This window comes from Falco punctatus (genome assembly GCF_963210335.1).
Source record: "Falco punctatus genome assembly, chromosome: 4".
Taxonomy (NCBI): domain Eukaryota; kingdom Metazoa; phylum Chordata; class Aves; order Falconiformes; family Falconidae; genus Falco; species Falco punctatus.
Genome location: NC_137583.1, coordinates 10376379 through 10394179, shown reverse-complemented (window position 1 = coordinate 10394179; position 17801 = coordinate 10376379). Strand labels below are relative to the sequence as shown.

The window sequence follows — 17801 nt, the reverse complement described above, 5'->3', positions numbered from 1 at the left end:
TTGTGTATCTCTTTTGTCAGTGCATGCATACATTAATGTAATTTCTATTTACATGTTATTCTTTAGTACCTTTTGAGCTACATTTTCGTAGTGAAAGGGCAGAGAAAATTCCTTCATCTTCAAACACTTGTTAAAGAATTAATTTGGTTACGTACCCAATTCTGTAGCTGGTACAGAGGTTTGCCAAGCCTGACAGGTTATGGGATGGGTGCTGTATCTGTACAGAATTTGAGTTTAGAACAAGAGAAGCTGTGGGATTTGGAAACAAACGGAATTCAAATATTTATTGCAGAGTAATTGGACTTGCAGAATGTGGGGAGGGGGAGTGTGTGAAATGGAGCTGTCCTGGTGTACGTGAAGTAAGAGAATGCACAGGTGTATGTTTGGCTTGTCATTTAGTGGATTGAAGCCTTCTATTTAAAATTTGTATACATATGACTGGCTACCTGTTTTCAGTAAATATTTATTACCCAGTTTTAGTGAACAAAACATCTTATTGTTTTGAACAGAAATCCCTTTTAATTTCCCGGCAGTCGTGCATATCTGTTAGCAATGTGACAAGGCCTCGTGACCCGTGAAGACACTGTAACATTCAGTATCATTCCCTGCACATTTTCTCAGAGCTCCGCTCTGTTTTGAATAGTGCACTTCTTCTCGGGACTGCTTTTGTGTAGACAGTTGTTCTGGCGTGATTCCAAGTTGTGGGAGTCTTATGCCTACACAGTTTGGAGGTGTATTATGTGGAGTTGCTTCCAGCAAGCGGCCAGTGAGATCACATGCCTTAAACAAAAATCTGTTTTGTTTTGCTCTTCATGAATTGGAATTGGTGATACCTGATTCTGCTTGGGCGTTTATATGTAATGTCTTAGTATTGACTTGGAAGCTAGTTTTTTCTCGTGTTAAATCTTTTATTTTAGGTGCTGAAAAAAATTAACCTGACCTCTTAAGTTTTATTTGTATGTTTTCAGTATTTTAGGTTTTTGAGGAAACGTATTTTTTCTGAGTATTTTTTGTGAAAGCATCAGCCTATTGCTATAGATGCATCTAGAATCCGTTTGGAGTGCTTTGTGCGTGCGTATTGTATTGCAGACACCTTATACTCAGTTAAGCGTGATGTGTATTTTGAGAAGAAATTTGTTAAGAGTTGCCATTTTCTTCCTCTGTGTGTGTAGGGAAACTGGCAAATGATATGTTTAGTGGAAGACTAAAAGACTTGGTGTGTTACCATATTATTGATTAATTTTAACTTCATAAGTCTCTTAATGTTTAATTTAATCAGTCCCTTTATGTTATTTATTTGTTAAATAAATTTTGGGGATATAAACATTGCAAGGTTATGTAGGTTTTACAGATAAATTCTAGTACTTACAAATAAGTGGGTAAATCTAGTACTTAATAAATAAATTCTAATCTGTGACTTGGAAAAAGCCTGAGCAGAACAGCAGTACATTGGAATAAAAGGTGGAAACAGATGAAAATACTGGAATTTTCTGGACAAAGAAGTTCTAAGTTTCCATGTTTGCAGCTGTACTTACTGACTGAAAAAAATGTTATCTCCACATATCTAATATTTTCTTGGTCCTGTAAAAGTCCCATTGATTTTTTTACCAAATTGTGCCGCTAAACTTGGGAGGACATGTTTTGAATTTCGATTGTCCGAGTCATATGAAATCTGGAATAAGCAAATGGCTATGGTCTTGCACAATTCTCTAAGAGTATGTAGACTACTGCAGTGTAGTAAGTAAATAACCGGAAAATAAAGGACTTGGTAAATACACTGAGGTAATCTGTGATTAACAAACACCTCATGCTTTGGTTTTGATTATAATAGCTGCAAAGTAACTATTCAGAAATAAATAGTTATATAGCCTGTGGTGGTCTCCATCTCCAAATGTAACATAGAGGATATAAAAAGAAACAAAAATGTTTTTCTATCTAGTGTCAGCCAGGGTTGAACTTGAAGTGGTGTGCTGTCAATTATGGAAATGTAAATAATTATTAACTTGCAGGTGCTCAACACTGTACAGAATCCAGCTGAAGTGGTTAGCATGCTAATGGATCAGACTGTTAACCTTGAAACATAAGGGCATATGTACATGCATATTTATTTACTTCTTCCTAATCATGTGCTGATGAGCAGTCTTAAGGATTTCAAATCTGAGTAAGCATGCTGCCATAGGTATATAAGTTACTTCAAAGTAGTATGCCTTACATGGGCCAGTGCTGAAAGTGGTACTTCAAGGCATGGCCAGTACCAAAACCCAGTGATCCCCTCCCAAAAAAACATTTAAACTGGGCAAGAAGAAGCATCTTTATGTACTTTACAGTACAAGAATAGTTTTTTGCTTTTTACGTTAAATCATTATATATACACAAACAGAAATGGTAACATTATGTGACTAGAAAGGTGCTCTATAATGTACTGATTTCTGTCCTGTCCCCCATTCTATAGGATTAATTACCCTTACAGTCATGTGGTTCCCCTCATAAATCTGCAGGTGGAATCAATGTGTGGTACATCTTGTATTCAAAGTGGTTTACTGGCTTTTATACCACTGAAGTTTGCATAAACTTGGAAAGTTGGCAGGAGTTACTTGGACTTGTATGGTTTCTGTAGAGCAAGAACAGCTGCTCTGCTGGTATAATCTCTCAAACAGTTTAGCTGTTAAATAGAAGTACAACTTTCATTAGTTTATTTCAAACACTTCAGCATTTTTCCAAAATAAATTTTGGGGATTATAACTAGGAGAAGAGCGTGTTCGTTACGCTGTCTGTACTGTATCAGGGATCCTACTGATTTTATTTTAAATATTATGGAGTGTCCGGCTAGTGTTCCCTCAGAAGGTTCTGTCTGGACCATTACCTTTGTCTTGAAGACAACAACCAGCTGTTTGGACAGTGTGTGTTTTGTGGTGGCTGGTTATTTCAGCTTGTGTGTGGCCTTAACTGATGCATCCAGATAGCAGGTGGGTGGGAGAAATTAGAAGCACATATGAATTGCAGTACAGCACTTAAAATCACCACGTTTGTATTGACACAGACTATGATGAGTGTGTACCAAACCTGGTATCCCTCTGTAGATGGTGAGGTTCTTATGTGAGTATGAGCCTTAAAATACTTTGCCTACAGAAACAGGTGCTGTCAAAATTAGCACTTGTTGATGCTCCACAGAGAAGTAATTAATATCCTATAAAAAACTCTCTCAAGCAAGTCAACTACTGTGTGGAGGGGTGATCTTGCAAATGTTCCCATGCAGGTTTGGTTTCTGACTGTGCTTAGCAATTGCAGGTGAAAAGCTGTAAAGACTAAAAAGAAGATAATTGTGGGACAATGCACCTTTTTGTCTGCCATTCAAATCTATTAGATAACCAAGAAAAATAAATGCAAAACCGACTTGGCAAACTTCAGTGGCTTAATAAACTGTGCAGCAATTCTGAGTTAAAAAATCATGTTTATTAAGATAGGAGGCTGAGAGGATCATAATTTTCATGTTAAGGAGAAAACATGACACCCTTCCAGGCAGATAAAATTTTGAACCTGCCACTGTTCCCTGATAATTCTGATAATTGGGGAAAATGGGTTGTGTTTGTCTCAACAGTGGTGGTATTTCTTTTGCGTTTCATTTATCCTTAATGTATTTTTGTTGAGGATAAATGTGTTTATCATGAGGGAGGCAGGAATATGTTAAAAGGAAGAGAATAATATGAAAAAATGTGGCAGCGGTTGCATTAATTTTACACTGACTGTGCATGCTGTACCTCTTTTCTGAGCCTACTATTACCATGAAAAAGGCTTAATTTAACTGCTGGTTTCAGAAAGCTCCTCTTTTGTTTAGTAAATTGTCCCTGAAATTGGTTTAACTTTGTATAGCGCCTCTAATATTTTTTACAGAAATAGCACATAGTTATTTCTGGAAATATTTTTCCCCTAGATAAAATCTAGATGAAAAAAATAATAGATAAAATCTTGTTGTTTGTCATTGCTACAAAAAATCTTGTTGTTTGTCATTGCTATGACTTTTGAATGACGGCTTAGTGCTTGCTTTCAAATTCAGAAGTTTGAGGAGGATAGAGTTAAATTAATCTCAGAAATTGCTTGCTGTATGAGTCACTAAATTGGGAACATAAATACTCATAATCTTTGGAAAGAACCTCTCAACATTGTTTTGCTGCACAGTGTCAACTGCAAAATGCAATACAGTATGTTTAGCTTAGAATTAGTTAATATTTGCATTTGAAATTGTAGTTTATGAAAAAAAATCAGATAACTTTTTGCCCCTTTTTACCAAACTGACTAAAGGCTAGCACTAAGTCTGTTGTAGAAGCTAAAATATTATACTGTTTGTCTTTTGTTTGTTTGCTTTGTTGAAAAGTAGTAAAAACTTGGAGAGGGGTAAAAGGGTAGAGAAATGCCCAGTGCTGGTGAATTCTTCTTGCATGCTGACAGAATGGATAGGTTGGGCTTTTTTTACTGTCTGGTGCTGAGGCCAGACGCTTGACATAAGAACATCTGGATCTTTTAGTCCAAAGAGAAACACAGGAAGAGATTTGTCTCAGAATAACATGAAATTATAGCATCAGTGACAAAAAATTCCTTGATACCTATTTACGTTGAATAGAATATAGTATGCAGTGTTCTCTGTATTCTGCTTCAACGGTACATTTAATTTTGTGTGTGCAAAACTGTTTAAAATGTTCTGTTTAACTTTTCGCTAGTGTTTCATAATGTTAAATATTTTCGTGATAAGAGATTAAGTTGTGTGCTATTACTAAGACACAGAATACTGAAAGATTAAATTCCCCTTTTACTTTTTGCTATGGCAATCAACTACCATCTCTGAAAGTGATAACAAAGCTCACAAACATTCCCTATTTCCCCTTACACTGCTAAAATTTCTGAGTTGAAACCACTAAAAGACTCAAAGCTCCTGATGACTTTGCAGATTGAACAGTGCAAACGAGTCCTAGCTCTTCTATATTGCAGCAATGTATAGTGTTATATGATACGCAGGATAGTCTGAATTCTTTTGTAACTCCTATTTTTCACAGCGGTAACCAGCTCAGGAAAAATCCGTGTTTCTATTTTGGGAATAAGCAGGTGCATGTACCTGCTTGTGGTTTCCCTGATGCTGGTGTCTTAGTATATAGATATATTTAAATGGTTCTCAAATATATCAGAGTTGTAACCGCATCCTCTCTTTGGTGCTGGTAAACTTCTGCATATGCTTTCGTGAAGGTGATGTGAGATGAATTGTAATGTAATCGGTTATCTTCCTTTTCTTTTGGTATTTTTTAGGGAAAAAAGCTATGTCCTGGAAACTGAAGGACTAGTCCAATTGAGAACAGTGTCTCATAGTAGGTTGTATTTCTCCAGCATGGAACATACTTCCATGTTTGCCATGGTCTGGCTTCAGCCTGGTATGAACTTTATTTATTTAACTCTTGTCTTTTAATACACTTTGTGCTGGGAATAAGTGTAACATTCTTGCTGTTTAAAAAATAAACACTGTCTTTTATATATGGCTTTTATATATGGCAACAACACACTTGTCGTCTCTCACAAGTGTGTGTGTATGGGAGAGGGAGCCAAACTTAATACTTGCTGTGGGACAGAATCATATTATTTTAAAGTTTCTTCTGTCTTATGTTGGAGAGTTCTGATGGAATCACCAAATATGGGGTGAAAAGTTACGTACGGTGCCTGTGGTTCTCTGAACTACTTCCTTCAGGTATCCTTGTGTATACACTTGTGTAAAGTACCTATGTAAAACTTATTTGTGCTGCTTAAGAGGACAAAAGTTAACTTTTTAATGAGATGCCTCAAGGACAGCAGTAAAATCCCTTTCAAAGATACGTATTTTAAAAGGTTCTCCAAAACCTCATTCTTTAGTGCATCAGGTGCATTTTTAAAGACTTCAAGAGGGTGGGTAATGGTATGCCCCATGTGTTCGTTGAGGTCAAAACTTACTTGAAATAACTACAGCGTGTGTGAAACATTTTATGGTATGCTAGGCTTGGACTGAAGTGATTACGCAATGTGAAGTCTCTCAGCAATGCCTACTACTTGGAGTTGTAGTCAGGAGAAATACTCTTCAAGAGCTTCTTGAGTTTTCACTGTGATTTTACTGAAGTATGCTTTAGTGATGTAAAGATATTTGGCAACTGCAGTGTCTAAACACCTCAGAAAAATAATCTGGGTAGAAGATTGGTTTTGGTATTTGTTGTTACGCAGTTAAATAATGAAGTTTGTTTTAAAGTTTAAATCTGCTCTTCAACAGCTATTTGCTTAAAGTGGCTTCTGGTTAGGAGCTGAGTTCTGTTAAGGTGTGAGATAGTACATGCTTGCTAACTTTGTGTATAGAAATGCAACTTGTCAGAAAACCAAAAATATGTTTGTTCACTCAAAATTACACATTTTTGTGCGGCTAGTAAGGAAGTGGAAAATCAGCTCTTTAAAATTAAAGATGTTAGGATGCACGCTTGCTAATTAGTAGTCTATTGTTCAGGTTTTGTGTGCATAAAGACTTTTGCTTGAGAGAATGATGGTGTGTAACACTCCTAATTTTTTTCTTTGTAGTAGGTGCACATTGCTATAGTGATGCTACGACTTTCTTTTTCTTTGAAAGGGATACTAGTTTCTGCATTGAGGGGTCTTAGTGTAAAAAGTAAAGCTTTTTTCACAGTTCTCTTATCAACCAAGTATAACAAGATACTGTTTCAACAATACAACACGTTTTGGTGAAGGTAAGGATCTGTGGGAACATGCTTTATCGGAAGATATTGGCTATTTTTACTTACTGTACTTAACAGCTGTTGAATGATATTTTTTAACTGCTGCTACTGTGAATGTCTTACTTGTCTGGAGATCCAAATACGGAGTGGAGGGAAAGGGAAAAAAAGATATTTTTTTTAGCCTGAGGATCAAAGTGTATCTACACCTTGTAACAAAGGCAAAAGAAAAGAAAAAGAGAGAGAAAGAGAAAATGGGCTTTGTTTAGGGAATCATGATTTTTCAGATGCTTGGCTAATACTTACCCCATTCTGCTAGCTATAAATCACAGGCTGGTTTGAGCCCGTGCAGTGTTGTGGCTTCAACGCTTTTCTTGAACTTTCACATTTTTTTATTCTGTTGAAATGGTGCTGTAATGCTGTTCTGTGCAGGTGTTTGGAAGCTTGAGTGCTGTGCTGTACTAGATCCCTTTTCTCCCTCCGTTATTTTCATCCATTTAAGGGCAATTGCAGAACTTCAAGAATGAAATCTAAATCTAGATGATTAAAATACACTTAAATGCTTTTCTGTGCTATTATGGTATGTAAGAAACTACTCTAAGGCAGAAAAACTGGTAATGCATTAGATAATCTAAATTAATTATTTTAATGGAATCATAAAAATTAGTTTCTTTGTGGAGGTAACTTAAGAGAATTTTGGGGTGCATGCTTCCTTCTGGGTACTCTAGTATTAAACAATTTGTACTTGGTCATAGCAGACTTAAGTATGCTAGATTTCTGATGTCTCTTCAAAACCAGCAAGGATGTTTCTTCAAGGCTGTTCTCTCAAGAAGACAGTGACAGTAGCGTTAAACATAGCTGCTATAAATAATGCCTTTGACATTGTTTTCCTATGTTTTTGTTCTGGAATTGCCTTTTGCCCACTTCCTCCTATTACAGCACAGCATGATCTCTAGGACAACACCTAATTAAAGTGCGTGTTCCTTATCAGGAACAGTCAAGGTTCAGTGTACAAACGGAGGAGGGATGAGGAACAAAATACATCTGAAGCAGAGTCTCTTTAATTAATATTCATGGACTTGCGTTGGCATCTGGCTTCAAGTTGTTAAGAGGAAAGATGATAGATTTATTTTCCTCCTTCAAGTTCTATCATGTATAGTGCCTATGCCATAAAGTTCAAGTCCAAACAAGAGTTGGATGGTGAAACAGAAAGAAGCACCTGTGAATTGCTTATTTTTTTCTGAACATTGTTCCTCTGCTTCTTGAATTGCATTCAATTTTCAAAGATGTTATTATTACTGGAGGCAGATTTCTGGGGGTAGTGTTAGTATTCTGGTTGAATAAATCCTAAACCAGTATATTCCAAACAAAACTTTACTTTGCCAGTTTTAACATTAATTTTGTGTGGTTCACTTTGAAGATAAACAGTATTTTTTTGAGAGTTATAAGCCTAACAGTAACTTTTCTTTCCACAACAGAACAGTTTAGTTTTGTTTTAGACCTACTGAAGCAGTTTGTGTTAACTAGAAAGACTTCCACAAAATATTCTTAATGCTTGAAAAAAGATACCTCCTTCTACATCTTAAAACTGAGAAGTGTTTATTTTAAAAGTAGTTATTTATTCTGAAGAAAGAGTCTAAGAGCAGTCTGTGGCCCAACAATGAGTCAGGGTAGGATCTACAGGCTGAGAATTTTTCATTGCAATGACTTTCAAGGAGAAGAGGTAGTGGTAATATTTGGTATCCATGGCTTTGGAACGTGTAGATGGATATCAATTTTCCATTTGTCATTTAGACATAAAAAAAGTTCTGGTGTTTTGACAGGGCCATAAAACTTGTGAGTGATATGGGGATCAGCTGTTTAATTACCTGTTGCTCCTGGTAAAGAGTGAACTAGGACCTGTGTAGACAAGTTGTCAGAAATAGGATGACAAGAGAATATCCCTGATGATTTTCCAGAAGCTTGTCTGACTCATTGCTGTCCAGCCTCCAAAGTGTGAATGAGAAGTGCTGCTGGATGGCAGCACCGAATGGACACTTGGTCTCAAAACTTTAACAATCTCTTCCATCTCAAAAGACAGCAAGGAAGGAGGAGTATGCTTGGAAAGAAACTGGCTGATACAGACAAAATAGTTCGAGGTGCTAGGAGTTTATGCTACAGCAGACAGGGTGAGTATTGTTGGAGCATTGTTTGTTCTTCGGTGGAAAGCTGGAGGGATGCCTTGCACCACCTGCTCCCATCTGGAGGAAGTGTGCTCTTGGCTGCTGCCGTGCAGAGGACAGGAGAGGGCCAGGCAGGTGTGGTGGTGTCTCCTGTACCCCTTTTGTCAGTGGTAGCTGGGGAAGGATGCTTGCCCAGCATTGTACCCACTGGCTGCTACGTCTCTGTCCTCCACATGTGTCAAGTGAAGAATGCATTTGTTTAATTAGTGGGTGACTTGGCACGTCTCTCAGGTTATTGGAAACCAAGCAGTGGAGGCTGCAAGAGTATGGCTGTATGTCTTGATGTAAACTATGACTCTTGGTATCCAAAAAGCCTGCTGTCATATCCAGCATAGTTCTCTTTCTGAAGGTGTGGTGGATGAGATCTTGCTATCAGAATAAATAGATGCTGGCCTCTTGATGCCCTCCTTTTATGTGACAGAAAACACCAGTAGCAGATCCTGAGGTTGTTGATGGGAAGGAGTACAACATGTTACTAACATTTTCAGATATTAGCCTGGGAATGTGAGGGAGTTGAAAAGTCTGACAAGTTGTATTCCTTTCTGTATTACTTCACATAGTTTTCTTTGTGGAACATGTGAGAACATAAATTGGGTTTGTGCCATATTTCATTTATTTTCTGTTTGATATATGTTAACGTTTATCATCAGTTCATAGAAAAGTTCGTAACATGGTAATTTTTATCACTTTGGTCCTCTGCTTTTGCTCTAGTTTCAGTGTGGAAGTCTTAATGCATAAATTTGTATGGCGTGTTTGCTTATATGTTTCCAAGGGTGGGGAGGGGACTGCTGAAAACCTTTTTCTTTAGTCATACCTTGAACACTTGTACTGCTGTAATACTAGTTCACAAGTGAACAGTAGATTTTTTACTTTTTTTTTTTTTCTCCCCTGGAACAGCAACCTTGTGGTTTTGTAATTTGAATCTTTCAGCTTCCAGCTTTGAGAATTAATGGACTGCTTTTAGCCTTGCCTTGAACCTTTGCTCTTACTAGTATGAGGGACTGTAAGAGGAGGTAAAACTCTTGTTGCAGTAATCTGCATGATCATTGAAGCATCTGGGCTTTTCCAATGTAGAGTAGAAATTCATTGCCAAAAGAAAAGTTTAAATTTACCTTCTCAGGAAATTGCTTCCTGAAAGAGGGGAACATTGCAGGACATGTTTTAAGTATGGACTCTTGCATTGTTGCTTGAAAATATATTTAAGAATAGCTCCTCTCTTCCTGCAGTGTTATAGACTAGAGAGGCAATAATTTAACTTTCAACGCTCGTTGCTGCTGAGCCACTTCAAGAATACTGGGGTTTTGGGTGGGGTTTTTTCATTTTCTTTTGGTTGGTTGGTTTTTTGTTTTGTCTTGGGTTGGGTTTTTTGGTTGTGGTGTTTTTTTTTTTTTGTTTGTTGGCTTGAGTTTTTTTCCAAAGTTATCCAACTTGAGAATCAGGAGTAAATTTGAGGTCGGGCTCTGATCTGAAAAGAGGTCAGATGGCTAACAGTCTCTGTTCCTGCTCTCACAGATGTGAGGCTTTTGTTGTTCTCCCTTTCAGAATACTTCTCTGGATCTTTAAAACAAGATTTCAAGAAACAAATTTGCTCAGAAACAGACTGTGCAGAATTTTTAGCCTTTCTATTATAAGGGATGTAAAAAAAAAACATGCAAAATTAAGGACCTGTTTTTGTAAGTCCATTCTATTTTCTCTGGAGTGGCAATGCTGCATGCTGTGTTCACATCAAAGGGCAGGCAAAAGGAAGACATGAATTCCAGTAAGGACCAAGTTTTGGCTGCTGATTTTTAGGACTTCTGTCCAATAAACATGCTTGCTAGCTGTCCATTCCTGCATGGACAGAATTCAGAAACAAAGATAGATCTGCCTGCCACTCGTGGGACATAGGCATTGTGCTCAACTTTTCAGGCTGTCCATGACTGTCAAGTCAGTTTTTGACCAAGGTTTCACCAGGTTAAACCAGCTTTTTAATGGTTCTTTGAAAAGGAAGGAATTATTATCTTAACAAGCACAGCCTATTTTCTCGTTATGTTCTAGTAGTTGAACCTGTTCTCTGTTAATCAATTAGGTCTTTGTGTTGATCATAACAGGAACCAGGTGTCAAGTCATATGACTTCGATGGCTAACATTCTCTCCCCCCCCTGCTTTTTAAAAGAAGGGCCAGGGGGGAAATCTGTATGTGTAAGAAGCTCCATGTTAACATTGTGGATTCTGTTATGAAAAAAAGTAAGTGTTTCATGGTGAAATTAACTTTCCTTATCTAGAGACTTCAACCATGCCAGTGATTCACTTGAAGCACATTTAGCCATATAGACCCTTGTCACTTGGGAATTACTATTGACAGCGTTTGAATATGTTTGTGCTGCTTTGGAGAGTGACTTCAGCCATGAATGGTTATTTTCTGCAAATCAGCAAAGTATGATCTGAAGTTATACAAATGGATCTTAAGTTATTAAAATATGCAAAAAGCTTCTGTAAATCTTTACATATTAGAAATTGAAATTTTCTCCCCAATGTCCTGTGCATCATTCCATGGCAACTAGCTGTAACTGCTGCTCTGAATTAACATAATTGACACTACGCATAGCCCTGGGTACAGGCTTGCTGACATCAACTCTTTTGGCATGTGTTCAGAAAAGGAAACAAAAGACAATCAGTGCTGAGTTTGGCATAACTAGTAAGTCCACAAAACTGCCAAATCCTTCTCTATGTGTTCATCCAATTAATCCCATCGATTTAGGACATTTACTTAAGTGAGTAAAGCCTACTGTATTCGGTCTTAAATGTTCATTTATTAGTGAACACATCCTTCATGTACATAACATTTTTCATGTTTGTTGGTATTGTTGTTCCTTTGTAGAAGAAAAATGAATTCTGAAAGCTCAGCACTTACCATGAGTAGCCCTGCTGTAGTAAACCAATGTGCCAGAGGAGCAATGGAAGAAGAAAAAGTTTGGTAAGCTTTACTTCTAATTTTCTAAGAGGTTAGTAGACAGCAATATTGGGAGATGTAGTTTTACAATTAAGCAGAGGAATTATTTGTTATAACTGTTTGAATTAATTCCGTGTTATTTAACAACACAGAAGGAAAAAGGGAAATAATTTTTTGTGTTGGTTTTGAGTTTCTGGCAGGTGACAATGGGACAGGGTGTCATGGGGGATGGGCAGTGGAAAAACTGTTCACTTAAACAGTGCACCAGTTGTACTTATGGAATCTTTCACATATGGCAAATGTCTTAATCTCCCAATGCTGTTGCTATGCTTGTGCAATGCTGTTACTAGTACCCTTCTGTACTGTGCAGTCTTGTGGTGTCCTGAGATTCATGCCCTGGAAGACATTACAAAGTCAATAGTTTCTACTTTTTTTAAAAGCACTTTTTTCTACATACTGGAGAAAAAAATATTACACTGTTCAATGGTAGATGTGGACAAATGCTTACATTTTAGGACAATTTTTTTTGTGAAAGCTGCCACTGACCATGTAATTTTTAGCATTTGGCATGAAGGGAACAGGGTCTTGAGGAGGCATTGAGTGAGACTATTTCAGCTGTGTTAATGAGAGTCTTTTATTGAGAGTCTGTTGATTTTAACTTGCTGTTGTTCCCTAGGGTTTAGCTGGTGTTTTGTTACATTTTTTATTTACTGTGTAGAAAACAACCAAATAAGCTCATGACAAGAAGCATGGCACCCATATGGACAAAAGTTAACTTCCATTGTTTTTGTAGTCTGAGAAATATTCTTGAAAAGATACAGAATTAGATAAATACTAGTAAATGAATGTTATGTTTCCTGCTGGATGTTTGTCAGGAAATAATGTGTAATCTTTCGCTTTTTTTTTTTTAATGTAGGATTAAATTAACAGCAGCATAATACCTGGAAACTAGTTTCTTTTTAAATGTCTCCCACTATTATACTACTATTCCTGGAACATCCACAAAGTTAGAAACAAATCTTCAGATGAAGGGGTAGGATGAGGAGGACTTGTGGGCTTCCCTCTTGACACCCGAGTCTAAGGAGGGCTGGGGAATTAACACATGCTCTTCATTTGTTTGATATCTTTTACTGTTTTTTATCCTACTTGTGGTATTGAACTGGGGCCAGTTCTGTTTATCAACAATCTGGACAAATGGATCAAGTACACCCTCAGAATGTTTGCAGGTAACACCAAGTTGGGTGAGAATGTTGATCTGCTTGAGGGCAGGAAGGCTCTAGGGAGGGGTCTGGTCAGGCTGTATTGATGGGCTGAGGCTGATTGTATGGGGTTTGACAAGGCTGAGTGTCAGGTCACAACAACCCCATGCAACACTACAAGCTTGGGAAGAGTGGCTGGGAAAGCTTCCCTGCAGAAGAGGACCTGGGGCTGTTGGTGTATGGCCAGGTGAATATGAGCCAGCAGTGTGCCCAGGTGGCCCAGAATGGCAATAGCATCCTGGCTTGTATCAGAAACAGTGTGGCCAGCAGGACTAAGGAAATAATTATCCCCCTGTACTTGGCACTGGTGAGGCTGTAACTTGAATACTGTGTTCAGTTTTGGGCCCCTCACTTCAAAAGTGACATTGACGTGCTGGAGTGTGTCCAGAGATGGGCAACGGAGCTGGTGAAGGGTCTAGGGCACAAGTCTTGCAAGAAACAGCTGAGGGAACTGGGCTTGTTTAGCTTGGAGAAAAGGAGTCTCAGGGGGGACCTTATTGTTCTCTACAACTGCCTGAAAGGAGGCTGTGGGACTTGGAGGTCGGTCTCCTCTCCCAAGTAACAAGTGACAGGATGAGAGGAAACAGCCTCAAGTTGTGCCAGGGGAGGTTTGGATTGGTTATTAGGAAAAATTTCTTCACTGAAAGGGTGGTCAAGCACTGGAACAGGCTGCCCAGGGAGGTGGTGGTCACCATCCCTGGAGGTATTTAAAAGATGTATAGACGTGGCACCTGGGGACACGGTTTAGTGATGAACTTGGTGGTGCTAGGTGAACGGTTGGACTTTATGGTCTGAAAGGCCTTTTCCAGCCTAAAAGGATTCTATGAATCTATGAATTTAGTATCATTTTTTTTCATGGCATTTTTGTGTAGTGCTTTGTGAACATTCTTGGTAATGTTGACTAAAATAGTGGGAGACTACAATTGATGTTAGCAAGTATCAGGGTATCATGAATGAATTGTCTTCAATTTGCCTTCCCCTCCAGCCCACCAGTTCTTGTCTATATTATTTGTGTACACTAATCTACAATTTTTTTGACATATGTTCAGTCATACTTGCTAATGTTTCTAATGATTGGCTTCCTGCAATTCTTCATTAAATTAGTCAGAGGTTAGAACATTCTCTCCTTCAGGAATTAAATTAATCTTTTTATTTAATATCCTAAGATGCTTAGCTGTTTTAATTAAGAGATCAAACAGATTCCTTTTTTCAGCCACTGTAAAATTACTTTGGGATTTGAGGTTAAATAAATATCCACAATTCGAAATGCTCATGTGCCGGAGCAGATATGCTCTAAAAGTCCCTCCCTTTACCTCTGTCAGTGGTAGGCCAAGTTATTTGGTGTGTCATTGTAGGATTAGTTTGTTGCAATTTACATGACACTTGGAAATATTTCTATAACCATTGGAGTATTTGCACTGACTGGTTGTATAGTCACCACTGTATATATGGATGCATGCTTGATAAGTATGTTCAATCAGTAAGATAATATGAAATGAAAATTTTAAATTAGAATCTAGCCTTGTAGACTTTGTTGGCTGTGAGTATGTATGTGACAGCTTATAAGAGTGCTAATCAGGGACAGCAGAAACTTGGACTAACTTGTCTTGACACTGAAGTGTTTGTTACTGAAAGATAAATTGATTAGTTAAGGATCTATTGAGATGTAATCTTCTGTGGGCAGAGAATAATATATGCTGTCACAGGTTTTGTGATATCCTTTTATATTTAAGTACCATGTATTAGGTTATAGAAGTGGTATCAAGAGCCAGGTTATCACTTAGTGTAAATTGTGGGGCCTGTGCTGAATTACAAGGAGATAAAATTATTTAGGCCAACTTTAGGTGTGCTTCATATCATCTTAAATATGTTTCCACCTGTATATCAACCAACAATATAACTTTTACTTTTGCTAGCTTCATATTTTGTAACCCAACATCTTGTTTGTTAAGAAGGGCATCATGTTTGCAATCAGTGGAATTTTAGTTGAGTTCTTGATTTAAGAAAGCTGAATAGCTGTCTGATGCGTGTCTGGTTTAATGAATGCAAGATGTGGCTGGCTTGAGTTCTTTACTATCTGAAACTCAGCTGTTACTTGGTGGGTGCAGTAAATACAATCGTGAAAATTTCCTTTAGATATATGTGGAATATATTTGATATTTTTTTTTAAATATATTTTCCCCTTCCTTGGTATTGTGGGATTTTGTGAGTATTAGAGCTGAATAAACATTTTTCTCAACGTAATGAAGTGCAATGTTACACTGCATTACTGCATCATGCCTTTATTACTGGTTTTTCATGGTTTGATTCTTGAAACATATTTACATTCTGATGGGTTCTCAATTGTTTTATTTTCATGCAGATGTGATTACTAGTTAGAATTGGTGTTAGTTGTAGCAAGATCAGGAATGTATACTATTAGAAGTATGCAGTAACAGTATAAATTATTCAATCAAGTCAAAAGTCTCCACAGAGCAAAAGCCCAGAGCAAGACAGTGTTTAGCATTTGAACATCACTTACGATGCACGTGCAAGGTTTTGATGTTGCATAAGGCCTTATGTTCAGGCCCCCTAGAAACAGAGGGAAGAGTAAATAATTGACTGGTGGTGATTTTTACTGACAACCAGAAGGCAGAAGTTCTTAATCTTTTTCCTTGAATAAATTATTTACTAAAAGGTGTACAACTTGATGATATTTTATTTTGAAATGTGAGCAATGTGTAGCTACACTTAGTATCAAGGACATTAATATTATACAGCAAACTTTTGGTGGAATTATCCACATACCCTTAGTACATTGTGAAGCTTTCTCACGTGCTGTAACTAAATTTGCATGTGTTGTATGAATGTCGCTGTGTACTTTGCTCAGTAAAAGCATAGTGCTTTTGTTCAGGTGATAAGTGTAAATTGTTTCGTCTTGTCCCTTTCCTTAAAGTTGGGATCTTTTATGTATTTATACCTTGTTTATAAATCATAAGTGATGTTTTAATGCCTGCCAGTGAGTGTTTTATTCTCATAAATTACCTACTGCATGCTATCCTGTTTTACATAAAGCTGCCATAAATTCTTTTGTGGTTTTATATTGGTGATAGATTAGAGGATAAATTATAAAATGGAAATAAATAATAGTTCACTAAAATACTTTCTCCCATTTCATAGAAGGTAAAGTATAACTGGTCATGCAGTACTAACTAGCTAGAATTCTCAAGTCCATGGAAAGGAGTGCAAGACGGAAGAACTCTTAATTTCAATCTTCCAAAAATGTTAGTGGAGAATTGGGAGTTCTATAGTTTAACTATGTTTTTACTATATTTACTGACTATGAAGAGGACATCTGAAACTTTATCTGCTTTCCTGCTCTAGAGCTAATACTAGAAAAGAATATAAGCTGATAAGATATGGAAAAGCTTCTGGAAAAAACCAACAAAATATGCAAGAACTGTAGTTGCTGTTGGAAGTTTGAATTTCGGAAGTATCTGCTGTGTTCCCAGTTACCTTGTATAGCCATTTACAAATTCTGCTATTCTGTTTCATCAGTTTTGTACCTGAATAGTTTTGTACCTACACAAGATAAAGTTAATTGGATTCTCAAATTTGCAATGCTCCACTTGCTTTTATTGCTCTCCCCCCCTGCGCCGCCCACCCCCAGCATACATAATCGAGGTTAGAACAGCAAAAAAAATACGCCAGCAGTAGTACTAGTGTGACCGCTGTATATGTGTGACAGCTAGAGGGCGCCACAGCAGAGTTCATGTGAACCAAATGAAGCTGCTCTTGATAAGCAGGAATACTGATGCCAAACCGGCACAGAGTAACAGCAACTGCTCAGAGACCAGTTTTGTCTTTAAGCAGCAAAGGTATTTATTTCGTGCAACGTTGGGGAGCTAGGCGATTCGCACCGGACAAACTAGATCCAAAGTTTTCAGGTAAAAGTTAGGTATTTTATACCTAAAAGTTAGGTATTTTATAGTTTTCATGAGAGGTTACGCAACATCTTTACATACATACTCATTTGATTTTGACACCTAATATTCCATTCACAATAGGTGGGATCTAGGTGGAGTAGACCTTTCAATTTCCTTTGTTCAACGATTTCCTGACTTGATGGTCTCCTTATGTCCTTCAGGTGCCCACCTTATCTTCTCTGATTATTCAGGGTACATTCCTTTCTCAACACAAACAGAGCACCACCCAGAGCATTGTACCAAACTCATCCTGACTAATCTTTTTATTTTAAGGCCTTGTTCTGTTTCAATACTGAGAAGTTTAGCTGATACTATTGATGATATGACCATTTGTTATCCGAGCCAGTATGGAACAGTGCTTGAATAAATAAAAGCTTGAGAGCCTTGAAATTCTAGAAGCTACTGATTTGGCAGATTCTCAGTTTCTTAATTTTGAAAATTGCAAGACAGGAACTCTGAAGATAAGGGAGCAAGTGGGAACTGTGTCAATTCATCTATGCTTACTATGGAAGTAGCTGGCTGGCATGTTGTTTTTCAAAACAAAGGTGCAGGGAAACTGGATATTTTCCAGATTTTCTTGTTGTGTGTGGATTTATAACGGACTTCCTCTAGGCAGGATGAAATCTTGCTAGTTGCTTCTTTTTACATAGGATTAAGTCAGGAAGCATTTCAGCTTTTTAAAACTGTATTTGAAA

The 17801-nt window shown here is 37.5% G+C and overlaps 1 protein-coding gene across 3 annotated transcripts in view; it reads left to right on the top strand.

Moving 5' to 3' along the window:
- Positions 1-17801, top strand: part of ARHGEF3 (Rho guanine nucleotide exchange factor 3) — a 156926-nt gene that overhangs the window by 7144 nt on the left and 131981 nt on the right. Inside the window, exons 1-2 of one of the 3 annotated variants that reach the window (XM_080385014.1) lie at positions 4033-5417; positions 11811-11906. The exons of 1 other annotated variant lie outside the window; for it this stretch is intronic. In XM_080385014.1, the coding sequence (XP_080241140.1) occupies positions 11818-11906 (89 nt within the window). In that variant the 5' untranslated portion in view covers positions 4033-5417; positions 11811-11817. Of the gene's footprint in view, positions 1-4032; positions 5418-11810; positions 11907-17801 lie in introns of those variants that run through there. One more of the 3 variants, XM_080385013.1, reaches the window with a different exon arrangement.